The following is a 22,547-nucleotide window of genomic DNA, read 5'->3' as shown; positions in this document are numbered from 1 at the left end:
CCTTATATGGACGGTGACACTTAGTTTTTTTCTTTTCTAATTCATTGCTAATATGTTTACTTTCTATTAAAAAGTTTTTTTTAAATTTGTTTTCATTCATTCCAAATGAAAATTATCAAAAACTTCCAAAATATGTCGTTTTTTGAGATTCCTCCATAAGAGCCAATGTATTTTATATCGATTTTTAATGACTTTTTTCTTAAAAATTTGCACGGATACCTAAGCTGAAATTTTAACCACATATTCTTTGAGTAAAAGACTACCTACAAACAAATTTTGAGCCTTTAAATCAAACATTGTTTTCATGCTAATACATCCTTAAAACTAAGAGAATTATGAAACGTCCAAAATAGTTTTTTATGTTCAATCTTCAAAGTTTGGGTATTTTGTATTTTTTAATTATATTTTTGATGCAATAATGTTTTCAATAAAATTTCTATTTTTTGCCCATTCATATTAAAAAGTTTTGTATATTTTAAAATCTTGCCTTTATATGGCAGTCGTGTGAAGTTCGCTGCTAAATTTTTTGTAATCGCAGGTATATTATTTGTTAAAAACATATCAAAATTTTTAACGAAAATATTGAATGTATCTCTAATTTGTCAAAATTTTGCTTAAAAATGTTTAAAATTTAATGTACCTAAAGCGTGAAAGAATTATTTGCTTAATTTTTATTCTAGCAAAAGGGATAAAATTTGATCATGTTTATGGATCTTTGTGACATCAGCGTGAATGGTGTAAATCCTCCATTGAAGTTGATTTTGTCGAAATATTTTTAATTTAGTTATGTGTAATTCCAAGTTCTATAAAAGAATTCTTTATGTAAATCTATGGATCTTAACATATGGTAGGAACAAATTTTAATAGCTATAACCAATGACCCCTATCAGTCGTTGGCCTTAGTGTTTATTAAAATATGTTACTGTAAAAAAAATTGCTAAGTAATTTTTTTTTCTTAAAACATATAAAAAACTTATTGCTTAAATAATTGGTTCCGGTTTTTAACTTAAAAATTGTTTATACTTACACTTAAATTATTTGAAGCTTATTAAAGACTATTCGAGAATAAAAATCTAAAAATTAGCTTGACAAACAAATTGAATTTGATCTTACAAAAATTTTTTTTTATATATTCATCAAGCGAGTTGTTGTTATGAACTTTGATGTAATCTTATTTAAATTTTCCGTAATAGTTTTGAAAAGTAGTTTATTTTGTAAAAAAGTGGCCTTGTCAAAACAGATTTTTGTATGAAAGAATGTTTAATCTTAGAAAAAAAATTAAAAAATATATCAAATTATTTAATAAAAAAAAATTGAACAAGTGTGAATTCACTTTAAAGTTGATTTTATCGAGGTTTTCATATGCTCCAAAGCTACAATTTCTTGGGTTCGATTATCCAACAATTTTTAACTTGAAGAATATCTCGATTAATTTATTAATTTTAGGAAAATATATGATCGCTACAAAAAAATACCAATTTTTAGAAATTATATTTAAACATGCTAGGTTAGGTTAAGGTGGCTGTCCTGGGATGGAACACACTTAGACCATAGGGTCCGTTGTGATACCATAAAAGGGTTGTTCCATCCTCGGCCACTACTCCATGAACCATTTGGAGCTGTTTAAGAACAGCAGGAGGACTTTGGCGTCGATTGACTCTAGGACGGAGAGGTCGTGATAGAGAGGCTGGCTCAAGTAGGTCCATCTCCGAATGACAAGAGCTGAGTAGTGATAAAGAAGATGAGACATTGTCTCCTTCTCGTCACCACTGTGACAGCTCCTGCTGTAGTCGTGATACACTGCCAGGCCTAAGCGTTCAGCATGCCTATCGCCCAAACTAAGAAGTCACAATTAAATTTAAAGACTATCTTAAAATTGTGTTATATTTTTTAAATAATATTTCTTGATATACGATTTTAGTTCGAGTATCGTGGTATTTATTTCAATAATACTACTAATGAACAACTTTATAAAAACAAGTTTTTTTTAATGCTAAATTTTTTAAATTTAATATAGGAAAATGTTATTTGAAAATGAGTTTTATTCCTTTGTTTACTTTATTTTTGATAGGAATAATACAAATAAATAATTTATTAAATTCATACGATAATAAACATTGCAAAAAAAAAAAATCAATTAAAATATTATTTATCAAGTATATGGAACGAGGAAAATGTTAGAAAAATGACACGTAATTCATTTAATCAAAAAAAAAGTGCTTAATGTAAAATCTGATGTCTGTTAAATAAAATTGATAAAAATATATTTCGTGTCTATGTTTTAATTAAACCGTTCGTGTGTTTTTAAGTTGTCTGATTGTCATCATTTTTTAAATTCCATTCATTAATATTACTCAAGTACACGGTAAGAAATTTTTTTTGGAATAAGCGTACGAGTCATTGCAGTATGGCCGTCAGGATTATACTGGTTGGCGATACCCACAATACTTCTGGTGGATAGATCTATTTAATACTATAATATTACTTATACTAACATAGATACTATATGTATCTATGTCTGTACCATACCAGCATTGTAGATAACGCCATGCATTTTTTACCGTGTAAGAATAGTAAATTGACTCAAAATTATTTAATCGTACGGTTTTATATGTTTACTAACAGGGATGCCAGATTGTTTTGTTCAAAAAGTTTTGTTTACTTGACAATTAAATATTGTGCTTAGAAAATTTGCATTTGGTAACATCTTTTGGGATAAAATCTCCCTAATTACGTGGTAACATCTTATTAAAACGAGCCGGTTTTCGATAAATGTTTTTTCTACCAGGCGTACGACGGGTGACGAATTTTATAGAATATTTAATAGACTTTCGAGGAAAAATATTAAATATATTTTATAAATCAGAAAATATAAAAATAATTAGAAATAATGATTAATAATCGAATAAAATTATATTTAATTGAGTTGCTCTAAATGCATTTAAATGAATTTAATAAATCGATATTAATTAATAAAATGATGGAAATTAAATATATAAAATAAATAATTTAATTATCATTTTTAAATCATTTTATAAAATTGAATAATTGCAATAATAATTATTTACTAATTTTTAATAAATTTCCCATTAACAATCTCATTAATTTTATCACGTAGTCATTAATTTATTTCTTTATACATAAATTTTACCTTATTTTATCAAAATTTATTCTTTGGGGCATTATAAATATAGTATATTGTCTTTTTCGAAATTTTATGTGTGGTCTAATATTTACTTTTAGACGCAGAAATAAACTTTTCTTATCAAGAAGTACTAAATTATGAAGGTAGGGTCATTATAAAATATAGTATAAAAAGCACCCCACGTTTTAAATTAATTATTTTTATATTCCAAATTTATATACTACTCTTTAGTTTGAATTATTATTAAAGCGTGTTTTTATTATACCAAAATTAAAAAAATATTAATACAATTATTTTTTACATTTCAGGTATGGAAACTAAACAATGGTTAAAAGTGTTGTCACTTGCACGTTAATTCATAGAAATCAGAACATTCATAGAAATAATTCCTCAACTATTATACGAGAAGCTCGAATTCAGGTAGGTCCCCAATTATGTGACTTGTGTTTTAGTATATTTTCGATTTTCGAAAATTTATATCGAGTCTCTAAAGGGTTTAGGAGAGGAGAGAACTATCAAAGTCAGTGTTTTTACCTAGAAAAGTTTTCATTTTTATGCAAAGTTCTTAATTTTGGTATGATTTTAAAGCTTAAAACTTGTGAAATATTGATAAAAATTTTTTTGTGTAAATGATAAAACATTTTTAAAAGCACTTATTGACAAAAAAACCAACATTTATTACGACTTAATAACTAATTAATTGATCGTAAACCATAAAAGCCACTGCCATCTCTTGCTGTTAAAATTATCTAGCCCCGTTCTCACGTATGAGGTTCGGGATAGTAAAATAATAATTATTCATCGAAAGTGCTAATAAATTAATTTCTTTTAATTTCAACAAATTTTAACAAAAAACAAATAATTATAATAAATATATTGGAATTTTTCATTACTGAAATTTCATTGGATTCAATAAAGCGTTTCAAGCTTTCTTCTTTTTCGTTTTTTGGATTTTCTCATGAACAAATAATCCCCAATCTTCTTTTACTAAATCCGCACCTTTTTCACCAATCATGAATGTGGGCGAATTTGTATGTCCTGCGGGTACTAGTGGCATAATACTCGCATCAATAACCCGCAATCCTTGAACACCACGTACTTGTAATCTGGGATTCACCACCGCATCTGGATCACTATCTGGACCCATTTTACAGGTGCCAACATGATGGTAAATTGTAAAAGTTAATTGTCGCGCATGACAGCGAAAATACTCATCTGATAAATATTTTAAGTGTTGACACGGGGGGGGTGGTATTGGATTTGGACGAGTGTCATATTTCTGGAATGGAGGTGAATTAATTATTTCCAGAATTTTTTTCGATCCTTCTACGAAAATTTCTAAATCTTCGGGGTCCGAATAATAACCCGCGTAAATTAATGGTTTATCAAGTGGATTCTTACTGGCTAACTCAACTCGTCCACGACTTTTTGGTAATAAAATCATTGGGTACACCATAAAAGAATCAAATTTTTCGATTGGTTTATACACCGCCTCATAAATATCATCAGAAACACCAAAATCATTTCGTAACAATGGATTCGAAGTGATCGAACCACCTTCCAAAAGGATTTCTAAATTTGCATGTCCATTCGGATCTTTAGGATGTTTTAAATCGTCAAATATAATTGCTTCACATCCTCCAGCAATGGATAATGGACCCGAATGATTCTTAAAATATTCTTGGATATAGTCTGCATTACTGCCTAAACGTTCAGTTTTTAAAGTTATTGATTCATTTACAAGAAATGTTAGGCCACCCGAAGCCCAATGGTCTTGTAAATTATGACCCACTTTTAAATCACTAATAACTGGGATATTAAATTTTGTTAAATGCTTGCGTGGTCCTATTCCCGATAACATTAATATTTGGGGAGTATTAATTGTTCCAGCACTAAGGATTATCTCCTTGCGAGCGTAAGCTTGTTTGACAATTTTACCATAACGCACCATTTCTACGCCTTGTGCTCTTTTGTTTTCATCGATGATTACTTTCGTTACCTGTGCAAGTTTTGCTACGTGCAAATTTGAACGATTTAAATTATGTAAATACGCACGATTCGAACTGTGTCTTGTGCCTTTTTTGGTTGATGTATGTATGTAAGATACACCAATTTGGCTGGCTCCATCGTAATCCACATATTGGTATCCTAAATGTTTTGCAGCTTCCACAAATGCTTCAGCAATTTTCGTATGATATGGAGAGTACCCGACTGATAAAGGTCCACCTCGATTATGGTAGCGAGAATCAAATTGTTCATTCACTGTGAAATCTTCCAATTTTTTAAAATACGGCAATACCTCTTCATATGACCAACCTTCGTTGCCTAATTTAGCCCAATTATCATAATCATGGCGACTTCCTCGCGTGTATATCATAGAATTTAATACACTTGATCCACCCATAACTTTCCCTCGTGGCCAATTACATTGTCCGTTCGTGTGACCCAAACATGCGTTTGGATTCGGTTGAGTTTTGTATTCCCAATCTACATCAGAATGTTGCAAATAATTGGCCACAAGTGGTATATCAAATAGATAATTCTCGCTTCGCCCTGCTTCAATTAATAATACAGTCCAATCGGGGTTTTCTGTTAAGCGATTTGCGAGGACACATCCAGCTGTCCCAGCGCCCACAACAATAAAATCATATTCTCGTAATAAATTTGTCTCATCCGGGAGTTCTAGACTATATTCTTGTATAAATTCTAGTGAAAATTTTAAAAGTGATCCTAAAAATGAAGGGGTTATGAATTTGAATAATTTTTCGAAATTCATGTAATTTAGTGTTTCTATGATTGATTCAATGAATAATTCTTGATGCGTTTTTGCTATTGCTGTTATCAAAAATATTGATAAGAGAATAAGGACTTGTGATTTGTAATGCATTTTTATCTAAAACAAAAAAAAAGAAATTAAAATTTAGGTAAATTCGTAAATAATTTTTAACAAAAAATATGGTATATTTCCTTAAAATGCAAAAAAAATGCAATTTGAGGTCTTTTGATACCAAAACGAAAAAGTAACCAAAAAACTGAAACTTTGGATGTCAATTAATGAGTATTTAATTCGCAATTTTATTACTATTCCTTGAGTCTGCTATAGTTAATCAATAATACATAATTCATATCGAAAGGAACATAGTTCCTAGCGGATGTCCCACGACATATCTCGTTCTTTTTTTTTCTGTAACGCCTCAATAACCTTAAATGACATTTTCATTTCATAATATTGATTGAGTCATTTATTCCCTTTGATAATTGAAGGTGTGGCAAAGTAATTATCAAAAGTACATTTTGAGTGGGAAGCAAATGCGTGGAGAAAAAATTAACCGTTTCGAGATAAAATTTTTTAAAATACAATTTGTGTTTGTCATGTTACGAAAATTACAAGCAAATTAATTTTTGAGAAATGTTACAAAATTAGGACATTATTCACACGTGTATTTTTTTTACGTGACTGTGATGAGAACATTCCCGAACCGGTAATGTTTCAGGTGGAGTACTATATAAAAAATAATTCCGTTAATATTTTCTGGATAAATACTGGAGTGTAATATTGAGACTCATTTTAACCCATTTCAGTAAATTAGGAAGTTATTCCTACAAGAAAATTTTTTTTCTAAGCGAAGTTACTTTGCGAAAATTTGTAGTGATGTCCTCGTGTTTGATTTTTCTACGAAAATTCCCCCCAAATTATCTGTTTAAGAATATTTGAGATTATGTTATACAATTTTGATAACAGAAATGAGATGATGATCCCTTAAATATCATTTTTAATATTGATTGTAATTTTTAAAGCAATCAAAGTTGTAGAAAACAAAATTTACCAAAATTTATTATCTGTCCATTTCTTCACTGAGTTTTACAGCTCTATAGATTACGTTCAATTACAAAATTTTAATTTATTCGAAAAAATTTCAAATTTAATTAGTACAGTAATTAAAAACTTTTATTAATTAATATTTTAGATTTCTATTAGTACAGAAAAAATAAAAATTTACCTAAACGAACAAACACTCGTTTTTTCTAGAAAACAATAAAAAACATTTCCAAAACTATTTTTAGAGCTCCTTTGCCTAAAGAGTTTTGGCACTACTGTTGTTCACTACTTGTTTTTGTGGAAATCTTTAATCAGTAATAATCGACTATTGTTTTGATTTTGTACTGCGTAGGCACTAATCTTGATTTGACCAAAAAAATATGATAAAAATTTGTTATGGCTAGAAAATCAAAAGTTTAAAAATTTTAGTGCAAAGTTTTCAAAATTCAATCTGATATTTTTAAGAAAATTTCATTTTTATTGTGAACTTGTGTAATTCCATGACCAGCATGTAATAAATATTGCCTATGTGAATTGTATAAAGAAGACTATAAATCAATTGGCCATCTGTTTTTGAGTTTTTGAAATGGAAATGAAATACTCTTAAGAGAATCCCCCGTGTGTTGGCCCATTTTTTTAAGCCTTGTTTTTGACGAACAATGAACAGATAAAACGTTGAGGTTTTTTCATTTATTTTTTATTAATTTAATATTCAAATAAGAATCTTTATTAGAACGGAAGTTATACTACTCTGAAGCAGTGATTTGTCGTGCAAGGGCGTATTTACGGGGGGGGGGGGGGAATAGGGGTAACTACCCCCCCCCCCAGAAATCAGGAAACAAAAACGAAAATCGGGTCTCAAATAAAATTTGAAGTTTGACAAAAACAATGGAATAGATGAATCTTAAAGAGAAAACAAAATCAAATCTTCGGTAGTAGTTAGTTCCCAGAGTCATAATTCAATTATTGTATCGAAAATCAGATTTAAATATCCTTCCAAGTCTGTTACGAGAATTCCGACTTTCCCATTCCGCGCATTTAATTTTCCAAAATTCAGAGAACTTGGTATACCGGAAGCAAGTTTTTTTGACTCAAAAACGTTTTCTCACAAAATTCTTTAGTCATAAAATTTGTCTTAGTTCTCGTTATGAAATATCTGTTTTGGTGCAGGAAATCAAATAAAACAGGTTTATTCTGGAGGCGACTTCTTGAAGTTATTACCCCCCCTAAGAAAATGTCGTAAAGACGCCACTGTTGTCGTGTCGTTTTAAAATAATTTTCAAATCAATGTTCACTCAAATCAACAGTTGTCAAATATTCTAGTTCTATTAGGAATGAATAAATTACAAATATGTTAATTTTAAAATTATAAATTTATTATTAATAGTTATTTACAACATTCTTATATGATAAATTTAAATTTTATAATTTTTCCTGAGCAAAAATATCTTAAAATGACTTAGAGTCTATAGACTAGTCAAATATTGAGACTTCATTTAATCTAGACTCTTTAAAATTATTAGGCTTACTTTTTTTTAAATAAATAGGTTATTATTTTCATCTGATATTTTCATCAAACATAAGAATATATGTAATTACATGACTATAATGTAATCAATATTGCCTAAGTGTATTGAAAAGTGAACTAAAAATCATATTTCGTATTTATATTTACAAATTACAAATGATTTTGATGAAAATTGATCAGAGAGATATTAAATTTGGACTAGGTTTAAAAATTTTGTTATCACACATACAAATTTTTTATATTTGGCCTTAAAATATTTATATATTTTTTTTTTTGAAAACAATTATTTTCCCTACTTAAAACTAAAAATTTTTCTGGCCTTTTTTTATATTAAAATTATTATCATAAATTTTTCTTTATTTATAAAGAGATTTTTTCTGAAAAAAAGTACAATAAACTGGCCAAAAAAGATACTAGAGATTTAAAAATTATTTTAAGAATTTTATCACTATTTTGTACTTTTAATAATTTTTTAAGGCACATGTTTCGAGAAAAATTACAAAGTTATCAATCATTTAATTCATATCACCAGGTCGAAAATTCCTGGACCTTTTATTAACACTGATTGTGGAATGAATTCTATATTGAGCAGACATCACAAAAATTTTCTTATAAATTTAAAAATAAAATTACATAATTCATGAAAGTATTTACAAATTGGTTTGCTAAAATGTTTTTAGCGAATTTTATTCCTAAATATATTTTAAAAAGGTTTAATTTTTGATACGCCAAATGAAAAATCAAAGAAATAATTTTTTTTTACAAAAGAAAAACTATATAAATTAAAAGAGATATTTAGCGTTTCATGCTTTTATCACCTTTTCTAAAATGGTTCGTTTCCTTGCCATTTTAATTTAGAATAAAATTAAAATAAATTAATTTAAATAGTGTTTTAAAATTAAACTATTTTTTTCATTGGATAAAACCCCAATGTTTTTTGATTAAATCTGCACCTTTCTCAGCGATCATATATGTGGGTGAATTTGTATGCGCTGCGGGTATTACCGGCATAATACTTGCATCAATTACGCGTAACCCTTGGATACCACGCACTTGTAATCTAGAATTAACAACCGCATCTGGATCACTATCTGGTCCCATTTTACAAGTGCCGACGTGATGGTAAATTGTAAAAGTTAATTGTCGCGCATGACACCGTAAATAATCATCGGATAAGAATTTTAAGTGTTTACATGGCGGTAATGGAATTGGATTAATTCGACTGCCATATTTTTGAAAAGCTGGTGTTTTACTTAATGCAATAATTTTTTTCGCTCCTTCAACTGTTACTTCTAAATCTTCGAGATCGCCATAATAATTTGGGTAGATTAATGGTTTAGATAATGGATTCTTATTAGCTAACATAATTCGTCCTCGACTTTTCGGTAACATAATCATAGGGAATGCCATCCATGAATCAAATTTTTCGATAGGTTTATAAACGGAGTTATAAATGTAATCAGAAATACCAAAATCTTTACGTAGTAAAGGATTTGAGATAATTGAGCCACCTTGAACGAGAATTTCCAAATTTGGATGTCCATCGGGATCTCCAGGACGTTTTAAATCGTCAAATATTAATGCTTCACATCCACCTGCAACGGATAATGGACCTGAATGATCTTCAAAATATTGTTGTAAGTAATCGGCATTACTAACAATACGTTCAGTTACTAGGGAAACTGATTGATTTATTAAAAATGTGAGTCCACCTAAAGCCCAATGATCCTGTAAATTGTGTCCCACTTTTAAGTCACTACGAACTGGGATACCTAAACTTTCCAAATGTTTACGTGGTCCTATTCCAGATAACATTAAAAGTTGTGGAGAATTGATTGCACCTGCGCTAACGATCACTTCCCTTCGAGCTAAAGCTCGTTTAGCAATGTTTCCACGTAACATGCTTACACCGCGTGCCCGATTATTTTCATCAATTATTATTTTTGTGACTTGTGTAAGTTTTGCTACATGCAAATTTGAACGTCGTTTATCGTGTAAATACGCACGACTCGAACTGTGTCGTGTGCCATTTTGGATTGATGTATGTAAATATGATACCCCAACTTGAGTAGGTCCATCGTAATCCACATATGGGTATCCTAATGTTTGAGCAGCTTCCACGAATGCTTCAGCAATTTTCGTATGATATGGAGAGTACCCGACTGATAAAGGTCCACCTCGATTATGGTAGCGAGGATCAAATTGTTCATTCACTGTGAAATCTTCCAATTTTTTAAAATACGGCAATACTTCTTCATATGACCAACCGTCGTTACCCAATTGAGCCCAACCATCGTAATCACGACGATTACCTCGAGTATATATCATATAATTTAATACACTTGATCCACCCATAACTTTCCCACGTGGCCAGTTACATTGACCGTTCGTGTGACCTAAACACGCTTTTTTATCCGGTTGAGTTTTGTATTTCCAATCCGTTTCAATAAGTTGCCAATAATTGGCCATAATTGGTATATCCATCATATAATTTTCTTGTCGTCCTGCTTCAATTAATAACACAGTCCAAGCGGGGTTTTCGGTTAAACGATTTGCCAAAGCACATCCTGCAGTTCCAGCACCCACAATAATAAAATCGTATTCGGGTAATAAAAATGGCTCATCTGGAGGTTCTTCATTTAATTCTCGTTCACCTTCTTGAGCGAATTTCATGAAGGATCTCAAAAATGGTGCGGACATAAATTTGATCATGGTTTCTAAATTCATGTTCCTGATCGTATCTAATATTGTTCGTAAGAATAATCCTTGTTGTTGAGCTGCAGATTCTGGGATTGTTGTTATTAAAAGGACTGATACGATGATAAAAATTGGTGTTTTGTAATGCATTTTGCTGGATCTGAAATCAAAAAAATGAGGACAAATTATTCAACATTGTAATTTATTTTTCCGGTTCATCTTTTGTTAAATGAAAGTGTTGTATTATAATTAGTTAATCAATAACCAATAATCAATAAATAAAAATACGTTTGGTATTAACATTTAAATCACAATTGAATTTTATGGATAAAATGAATTTATACTAACTGAAAAATTTTTTATATAACTGACCCATAAAATTTTTAAATGCAAATGTATTACACTTCTCTTTTTTTTGTGCAATAATAGAAATTACCCATCATACTTTTTTAAGTGTAACAATGCGGTTAAATAACAATTACCTCTTTAGAATATTAATTAATTTATTGATTTTTATACAATTATTATTTTACGCGGGTATTTCAGAATTTTGAAATAGCTTGCCTATTCGCATTTAGATCAATATTTTTATCTGCCCATATTGTTTGTAGTTTACATAGTGACATTATTAACTATGACAATAATTTTTTATCCTTTTGTAACGCAATGCAAATTTACCCTTGATATTTGTCTGTAACAAGTGTACAAAATGTTGTTTTAATTGACTTTCAAGTAGGTAGATAATTAATTTATAAATATTTTAATAAACAAATAAAAAATCTAAATGTTTTAAAAGTATAAATGTTTATCTTTATCTTCCATCCGGTTTGGGATTTTCATACCCTGAAGTATCATCGGAATATATTAGAATATTAATACCGGCCCTGAGGATGCAAATAATCAAACTATTTTATTTGCTTGAGCGACAACAGGAATATTAAGGGGTTGGGGGCAGTCAGAGACACGAAAAAATAAGTATTTTTCATTTTCGTTAATTTTTCGACTTTTTTGCTTCAAAATTGATTGAGATATACCAATTAAAAAATGGAATTTTTTTGCTCATTCAATTAAATGAAATAGTATTCATCTTGTAAACCGTTTGAGATAAAACAAAAGTTTAAATGTAAAAGTTACACCTTATAAAAAAATTAACAACTTTTATTTGAAGCATTCTTTCGTAAACATCGCTGTTTACTCGTCAGGGGGCAACTTAGGAAAAACCTTTATTCCGTGGCCAAAAAATTTGACGAGATTTTTTAAAAGTTTGTAAATTTTACTTGTTTACAAATTTTCATTTCAGTATGGAGTCAAAACAGTGTGTTAAAAAAAAAAATAATAATAAAAGTTTATAAAAATTCACAAAAAATTTTATGCGGAATTCATGAATTTTTTTCTGAATTATTTATTGTTTGTACTTAATTTTTAAAAAAATATTTGTAGGTCACTTGAAAAATAAAAATTCATAGTTCTAAAATTAATAATTTTGAACAGAAACTTAATTATATAACATAGTAGTTAAATTATGGTATTAATTAATTATGTTTTAATTATATAATTTGATAAACTGATACACTTAATATAGTGATAAACACTAGTGATCTATGAAATGACTGAAGCATTAAAAAGTATAGGTAATCTTTCATTATACAGTTCATATATTCAACAGTATTGCTATAAATAACTATGGTTTCTAAAAATACATCTCTTTATTCACCGGTTGTTGAAATCCAGTTTAATGTTGTTATCGTAAGTCTATTTTACGCCACCGTTTGTTCCATTGTAAAATGATTTTCCTAATAATCTACACCAGTAGGTCATAGAAGACAAATTTTAACATAATTATTGTTGTTCGTAGTAAGAAAATTCGTTAAGACCTGAGACCGCGGAAATTTCTTACTCTTCTTTATAAGGCAAATACAAAAATCTAAAAGGTGCGTTTAAACTAACCACTACGCATAGGCACGCGATGTTTCTGATGGGCCGTGTAAGTGGGCGCGGACATTGTTTTTTTATTGAAGATTACATGCAAAAAATACAAGGTTATATAATTGATAATAATTGTATAATATTATTGATAAACTAGCAGTTACCTACCCAATTCGTTGGGTATAATTTCAATTTTAAATACATACCTAAGTACTTAAGGATGAACGAGTACTTAAGGATGAACAAGCGCCAAGGCAAGCTTAGAATTGTGTTTGAAATTATTTGTACCTTATTTTCAACTTTGATGATGAATTTTGTCTACGGATCTATGGAAGTTTAAAACTAGTTTTAAATATTTTTTCATTTTTATTGCAACTTATTTAAATATAAATAAAAATCATTGTCAATGTTAAAATTAAAATTAATTATATCATTTATATATTTATATAATATGTAATGAATTTATTTTATCGTTCAAATTTAAATTTTAAAATATCCGATTAAATTCAAGTTTTAAACTTAAAAAAATATTTAAGTATACTGAAAATGGAACAAGATTACTTTTTGTTTTTGTTTACTTTTAATCATGCATACGATATTTATTTACATCATGATATCTTCGAATATAATTGATGTTTTTAATATGATGCATACAGCGGAAACTAAATATTGACAAATATCTTGTCTAGTAATCTTAATTAAAGAGAATTGAAAAAAATACACTCGAACCCGGACTTCTTGGATTCATGTTTTTGCCCTAAGAAATTTAATTCTATAGAAAAATTTTTCTCTAATTTCCACAAAATCTTCATAATTTTGAATTCAAACGAATGAGATTGAAGCGGAAAAAATGATTTTATGTTAGATTTTTATCATTTTATTCAAACTTTTGAATCGAAATGAATAGAATTCAATCGAAATCAAAGATAACAACTTCGCTCTATTAAAAATAAATCGAAAAGTTTATATCTGATTGCTTTTTATATAGGTATATTTGTCTCTTAATGATTCAATTTTACGGTTTTTCAGTGTACATAAATTATATTTTTTAATATTTCACAAAAAAATTAAAATTTAATTTTTTGTTATTTGTATGTTAAAGAGGTTTGGATATTTGAGCAAACACGATGAATGTTCATTGCTCTTGCGGGAAGACTAATAGAAGTATCTTTTTCAGTATGATTCCTGGTGGATTATTCCAACGTACGTGAATTATTTAATAAATTATAATTTATTTTTATTTGTATTTTAAATAATTCGTTAATTATTCGTGAATGTTAAATGAGAATATAAAAAATCATAAAAGTATTTAGTGTTGATTTTCTTATAAAGCGGAATTTGCACGCTAATTTTTTTAATTCCCGCTCAATATTTTTCCAATAAGAGTTCAGTCCGTTTTTTAAAGAACTTTATATGAATTCAATAATTTCTAATTTTAATCCTTTAATTTGTTTCGATATCTAAGATCCAGATTTTCTTATTTTTTTGAAGAAGAATCCACCCTTGCGAATTACACGTATCTACAACAGTTTTAACGTGTGTATTTAAAAATACTTAATTTTGCTTGTTATCATGTAAATAGACTTAAAATGTAGATATATAGTTAATAGTTATATTATAGTCATAAAAAAGAATTCTAAACAATTAGCTCTTTTTATACATTTCTAATATAGAAATAAACAATTAACTGTTTATTAAAAGGTGTAATAATATAATAAATATTAACTAGCTTGACCCGTACAGAATTCCACTCCCGTAATTACAGTAACCCGTAGAAAAGTGGTGAAAAAAGTCCTTAAATTAATTTTAGGAGAAAATGTATTAAAAATAGTAAATACAGTCAAACCTGGATAAGTGAGAAAACTCTATAAGTGAGAGTAATAGCCAGGACCCGTCATTTTAAGCTTCCAAAACCTCTATTAGCGGGAAACAGAAACCTCTGTAAGAGAGAGTAGTTTTTCTCTCATGGACCTCCGTAAGTGAGACTGCTACTTATCTTTCAAATAAGCGACAGTCGAGCTTTATTTATTTATATTATTTAGGAGACATATTTACTACATTCGTACTTGCTGTGACTTATTATTGCTGCGTACTTCTATACAAGAGAAACGCTACCCATGTACCTGCATTAGCGAGAAACTCGGGTTAGTGAGAAACCTCTATAAGCGAGAATGCGATTGTGCTCCCTTGAACTCTCGCTTATCCAGGTTTGACTGTATTTGTCTAGCGTGTTTTTTCCTAGGCGGTACATTTTTAGACTGTGAGTATATATCTCGTCAAACCTAGACATAATAAGGTTGAAAATGAGAAGTAAATCTTGGAATTAGATAAAGGATTAAGGAAGATAAGAGTATGACAGAAAAAAACTTGCTAGAGTAATTATATATAAGATAGCACCCGCAGGTACCGATACCATACAGCATTGGTTCATTTTACACCTCACCTGAACAAGGTTAAATTTGTCAACATCTCTTTATGAAATTTAATCCAATATATTTTTTGGAGGATCTTAAAGTTACCTTGATGGGATGCGTCAAATTTATTAAATGTATTAATTACTATTACATACATGTTATAAGTCAAGGCTCATATCGGCATAGGCTTGCCAAATTTTGAATCGTTCAAGAATAACGCTTGACATTAAAGTAAGTCTAAGGAGATCCTTTATGCTTCAGGTTTCTTTTAAAATACAACTCAAAATACTACTATTTTGCAATCCAAAATGACGTTGAATTAGTCACGTTTTGTCCTGTAGTATCAGTCACGAATTATTATTAATAAGCTTGATTCTAAAATACTAAGTTTCTTTATTTTACCATTTTCCAATAATTTGTTTTATATAATTTCATCCCAGATACAATTTAAAATCTTAAATCCTGCATAGAGGAAGATGTCCGATGTTTAAAAACACTCTCGAACGCGACTTCCTTTTGCATGTAGTGTCAGTCGCATTCACATTTTGTTAAATAAATAATATATCAAAGTTTTATGAGCACATTTTTCATTACAGGAGGGTAAATGTAGTAGAATCAACCATGAAACTATTCGCTCCGTGTGTGAGTTTCGTTTCCATGGTAACGATACACTACTTTAATTATAGAATTGTATGGATGCATATATAATTGTATGTATTGCATTTAAGACTTACATTGAAAATTAAATATTATTATCTCACAAATTTAAATAAATAATTATGATAATTTACATTTGAAAAATAATATTTGTGCAATTTGATTTATTATTTTCACAATTCTTAATGCATTAAGGTAGTACCTACACGAAAGTGATATTCCAAGAATTTCTCAAAACTCAGAATATAAAATATTTAATTCATAATACACTTGCTGTTAAAATTAGAAGATGATTTACCATGCCACACATGAGATATTAGCAATTAAAAGTGACGCAATTTGTACGTGTACATGGGAGAAGTGTATAAAAATACACAAATTTACAAATATTATATTTATTTACCAATGAATGACGTCCACCATCTCTATGAAAAACTAATATAATGTAGAATACTATATTTAGAAAATATATAAATAAAAATAAAATTTATTTACCATATAGTTTCGATAAAAAACTTAAATAAATAACTCGTTTTAGCGATGATTTTTGTGGAAAAGATATGAAGACTAATGTTAAAGGCATATGTCATAGTGTGTGTGTTTATATGTATACTAGAATCAGTAGTGAGGAACTACAGTCTTTTGAAAATAATATATGGTATATGTATAATAGTCATAACACAGTTAATGCACTGAATGATAGTATTAGTCCAAAACTTTTTGACTGGACGGTCGCGGAGGAACTACCTTAAGTTTAATTAATTCGTGTTTTATAATAATTTTAATTTGATATTTCTATAAAATTAACATGTAAAAAACTGCAAATTAGTTCACATAATAGTATTCATAATATGACGCAAAAACGCATTTTGGGTTAAATGTAGTGTCAGTCACATATGGAATTTCCCAATACGCTCTTTTTTTTTTTTTGAAAAGAATGGTTCCGAAAGCCAAAAAATTATGGTTTATAAATTATTGAAAGCAATTATATTTTTTTGCTTAACTTTTTTTTTTTTAAATAATAATAAATATTTTGTAATAATCGTTACCCGTCCCTCACGTAGATGGACAGACAGACAGGCAGATACAACAGTTTTATAATAGTAAAGATTATAATACATACATCACTAGTATTTAAATTTTATTAAACTTTATTCAATAATAAACTTTAAATCACTACTTCGGCTCTGAAAAATATTAACTATACAATTTTCGATGTGTATTATGTAAGAATTTTATAAGTAAAACCGGTCAAGTGTGTAGAAGATAGATACATTTGTAAATAATGAGGTTTGTGACTAACAAAATCGCAGGTTCTTCATTTTTAATCTATGATAAAATTTGTCATTTTTTTCTCTGATTGAATTTGACAGTTTTTTAATTAATCTATATTATTTTTGACAACCTAATATTTAATTTCCAGGCATACTTTGAAAATTTCGCATAATATCATCAAAAATGATTTAGCGAGAATTATTATAGAGAGAGAATGAAAATAAAGAAAATATTTGTATCACTATTTTTGTATTATTTAGAGTAATTAGGACTCAAAAGCTACTATAAATCAAGTCATTTTGAGTCTATCTTGAAAAATTATAAATGCAATATTCGATTTTAAGAAAAATGTGTTTTTTTTTTTTCAATATCTGAGAGAATTCCCATAGCTAACGCAGGTTCTGCGCTACAATCTTTGTTTTGTTTAAAATGATATTAAAAAGTTAAAAATTTTAATGTATGGCTTGCCAGACTTAATTTGCAAAAAAAAAATAGTATGATTGAATTCACTTGCTTAGCATGAAAGGAATTCAGATCAAGTTTTTCGACACTAAGAATCGTTTTTTAATCATGAGTTTATCCAAATCAAAACTCGATTCCCTGGTTTTAAAAAACATAGAAAATGATATAAATTTCTTCTAAAAATCGCTTTAGAATTTTAAATGAATTCGAATGAAATGCAAATATAAAAACTGTTACCTACTCCATCAATCACAAATTTTCACAACGGAATGCCAATTGATAATAATAGATAATAAGGAAACTATATACATACACACACAATGAAAAAATGAAAATTTTTGTATTTACCTTGAGAAAATTTTAAACACAAAATAAGTTTTCCTGATGATAACACACAACAATGATTACAAAAATTATAACTTTATTTCTTTCATTCAAATCACTATTCTTTTGATTTTCAATAAAACACCAACAAACCGGAAAATTATTTAACACAAAAATTCGAAAGAAAAATCACTATCCGAAAACTAAAAAAATTATTTTTCAACAATCGGAAAAAATGTCAATAATGTATCAATCAATAATGTATTGAACTTGAAAATCGATTAGAAATAATATCATTATTGTTTTTAATAATTTGAATGACACGTGAGGCGAGGTACTCTCTTCAATTGTTAGCTTAAGCGTGCGATAGTTTTTATAGCACAGGTTAATATATTTATAAATTTATTTATATATTCTATATATATACGCGATTATTCAAGAATACGCGATTAATTTAAATACATAGTAAGCAAGGTTTGTAGTAAAATTTTTTTTTTTTTTTGGTTGTACTTCGGTTTTTTTTTTGTATTTTAATTGGTCGGCTGGTTACACGATAATTTGAGTCATCATCTCACACCGCAGTCCGCCGCACGTCACATGGAGGACTCAGAGTTAGTTAATCCTCCATTCAAAATGCAATTACATTTGTGCTAGGTAGTTCTTTTCTTTGCTGTTGTAATTGTAATGTACGAATTAGTTATGACGTCATGACAGTTTATATATACCTGCTAAGGTAAACTTGACTAAATCATTTTTCAAATTAAATCGCTCTTCGTTTAGGGATATTCGATATTTCGAAGTAGAAACTTCGACTACCAGTGTTAATAAAATTTCTCAAAACATATTATTTTAAAATATCGATTTTAGCCACCTCCACTATTTGTACATTGACCACAAACCGGTAAAATAACAGAGAATATCATCGATTTTTTCGAAAGAGGTACAGGGGAACTTAAGAAAATTACGGAAAATTAATTTTGGAGCTCCATTTTCGATAAAACTCAATAAGTACATAAGGTAATATTGACCCAACAAATACAAAATCACCATAGTTTTTAAGATATTGTCATACAAGTGAAATTTACAAAATTTAAAAAACCCCTGACAAATTTTTCGGCTACGGAACCCTAAACTCGCATTTGAAACATATCTAAGAACACTCTCCATTAAGTTGACTTTTTCGTTAAAGCCTTTTCCAAACTGAGCCGATTTTGAAGATCATCGCACTTGCAACAAAATGTAAATTACCTTTCAAAACAAAACCAAAATAAAAAACTAAACAAAATCAGTTCATCCGTTTAGGAGCTACGATGCCACAGACAGACAGACAGATATGCAAACTTATAACACCCCCTTTTTTAATTCGGGGGTTAAAAATCCATATAAAGAGTCATTTTTCAGATTGTTTTCGGGGAATTTCTTAGAAAATATTTTTCGAATCGACTAATAAACTGGATTTTCGTGATTTTAAGTTCCATTTTGTCTATAAAATTCAAAAACCGAGCCAGGTAAAAATTTTGTCAACCAACCCAGCTCTTTTCTAAAAAATAGACTTCTTTGTGGATAAAATTTCCTTGCGTGGGAACATTAAACATCAAAAATAAATGATGATAATAAAGAACAGTTAATTTTATCTACAGTCTCATAATACCGGGTGGCCCAAATTACAAAACTCACCAGGATTTTATCAAATGGTAGATAACGTTTTTGAATTCAACTTATAGCCGGGAAATCTTTTCGTCCTTTTCTAGATATAGGGTGCTAAAAATTTGGAAGAAAATGCAAATTTTTATTTTCTTTTATTTGATATTTTGGAGTATAGTCGCAATTAGGTCTTAGAAAAACTAGAAATTTGACAATATGAGCTTAGGATCTTTTATGGTTTGATGTATGGAGTGGTAAATTATGAAGACCAGCGGTAGAGATCATCACCCCGTGTTAAGAAGTAATCTTTAGCGCCACTCACTTTGTTTATTATTTACCTATATTTAAAAAAAGACGATTGAGAAAAAAATATTATTTTAACGTTACCTTTTATATGAAATCGTGCTGTTTTAACTGTATCACCCTGTAAAATATTTGTTTTCTAACTGTTTCATGCAAAATATTTGTAAAACATGTCAATTCAATCCAATTAATAAAATAGATTGCAGTATATTTTTTAGTGGTTATTCCCAATAATTATAACTGATAGGTTTTTTCCAAATGTATAACTATTTTAAGGTCATTGAACAAAATGGCATGTTATAAATCTAAACAAACTTCAAAAAGTTTACCCAACTTTACCTTATTGAAAATTGATTCAAATAAATTAATTCATAGTTGTTTAATTACAGTTCTGTGAGCATAATTATAAAACATTTGTGGCTCGTGGCTAAATTATTATGTTTTAAAAACTTTTCCAATCAGAGAGAAAGAAAACCTTCGAAATTTCTTGAAAGATTTTTATAAAAAATTTTTTTAAGGATGTACGAGCGCCAGGGTAATTTTGGATAAAATGCTTTATTTTTTTTTCACTTCCAAATCAATTTTGAAAATTTTAGGGGGAAGGAGGTTGTCCGATTAATTAAATAAGTAAATGATTTCAAAAGTAGACATATTTAATATTGTTCTTATGGATAACTAATGGGATGTATGAGCACGGTAGTAGGGACACAAATTGAAAAAAAAAAAGATATATTTTCAATTTTGTTATACCTTGACAATATAAGACGAAAAATAGGAATACAATTTTTCGATATCTGGAGTAATTTTCAAAATATCGAAAATTGAAAATTTTGTTTAAATACTTATCTTTCCATGTTTCGAAAACCAAGGTTGATATCGAAAGATTTTGTTCTCATTTTTCGTCTTACATTAATGAAGTTATAACAAAATTCATTATCAAAGTTGAAAATAAAGTACAAATATATTTCAACCACAAGTCTAAATTTGCCTTAGCTCTTGTACTACCTTAAATTTCATCTCACGTTTAGCTATTTATAAACTATACAAGTGGTTTGTGGGTAATTATGATTAAAACTTTTCCATTTGCAGAAAATCTATCAAAATTCTTGAAAAATTTATAAATCACTGAAGCTTTGCATTAATTATCGAATGATGTCAACGGTTTTTTTTTCTCTTAAAACCATTATTCAACCTCGAACTGGCATTTTTCAATTGCTTATGAAAGTATGTTCTATTGTGTGGATTAGTAAAAATTATATTTCTAATAATTAAGGCATTACAGCTAAGAAAAATGGATCGTTACTTAGGTCCGGACGCCAGTCAAATTAATAGGGGATAATCCTGATGTCGAATTGACAATATTACCCATAAAAATGTAAAACTAAACTTGATACTATGACAAAATTTTAAAGTGATTAAAAATTGAAGAAGTTATAATAAGGTTGCCCATCTGCTTTTAGTAAAACAAAGTTTTATATGTAATCTCTAATGCGATACTCAAGTATGACGTAACTAGTGTGTATCTTCCTCTTTGTTTAATTAGGAATTTTGCATCATATCTTGCTTACTATTAAAGATTTTTTTAAAATCAACTTCACTTGTCTATTCTTGAAGTGACGAGACCAAAGATTGTCCGCTATAACTTTTACTGAAGGAAGTAGATTGATTGATCTTGGCGAAATAAAATATTGATTAAATTATATGTTAGGTTACTTCATAATCATCCTACATACACAAGGAAAAAAAACTTAATATGTTCAAATCGTGATGTATTGTTTACATCTGATAATTTGGTGTTTTTGTCAAGTGGTTAATTAATAGGCCACATAGTCTTTGGCCAATCAGAGCGAACGGACGCAGATTTTGTTAATGAAAACAATTAATTTATTTTTTAATCATTAAGATTGTACTTTTAAATCAATCTCATTTTTATATTTTTTGGGTCAAATTTACCTGAGAGTAAATTATTTTTTTTGGATTTCGCAATTTTAAATTATTCTGAAAAAAAAAGAAATTTAATTGGATATTTAAAGATCGATATTTCACAGTATTTTATCAGAGGAAGAACTTTCTATATAATTTTAATCAGCAGTTAAAACTTAAAAATCGGGACTTAATACCGCGGTATAATATCAAATTATTTATCTTAAATTTTTTATTTTGGCGTACAAAATTATTTGCTGACTGTTTAATTATTTGGTTTTCGATATATCGATAACCCAGGCACATATCGAAAAGTTGTATTCTTATTTTTTGTCTACATTAATGAAGTTATAACAAAATTCATCATCAAAGTTGAAAATAAGGTACTAATAAATTCAACCACAAGTTTAAACTTGCCTTGGCGCTCGT

At 28.5% G+C, this 22,547-nt stretch overlaps 2 protein-coding genes across 2 annotated transcripts in view; one reads left to right on the top strand and one right to left on the bottom strand.

Annotated features, from left to right (window-relative positions):
* The window catches only part of LOC123299838 (flotillin-2), a 215,692-nt gene that overhangs the window by 22,877 nt on the left and 170,268 nt on the right, over positions 1–22,547 (top strand). The gene's annotated exons all lie outside the window — the stretch shown is intronic.
* Positions 9,246–18,312, bottom strand: LOC123299830 (glucose dehydrogenase [FAD, quinone]-like). The gene is made up of 2 exons (XM_044882212.1): positions 18,273–18,312; positions 9,246–11,350 (listed from the first exon to the last, which is right to left on the bottom strand). Exon 2 carries the CDS (start codon positions 11,338–11,340, stop codon positions 9,406–9,408), a length of 1,935 nt encoding a protein of 644 aa, XP_044738147.1. The 5' UTR covers positions 11,341–11,350; positions 18,273–18,312; the 3' UTR covers positions 9,246–9,405.

The sequence above is a fragment of the Chrysoperla carnea genome, chromosome 5 (genome assembly GCF_905475395.1).
Source record: "Chrysoperla carnea chromosome 5, inChrCarn1.1, whole genome shotgun sequence".
Classification (NCBI taxonomy): domain Eukaryota; kingdom Metazoa; phylum Arthropoda; class Insecta; order Neuroptera; family Chrysopidae; genus Chrysoperla; species Chrysoperla carnea.
The sequence above is the reverse complement of the archived record's forward strand: the minus strand, read 5'-3'. Positions and strand labels throughout refer to the sequence as shown.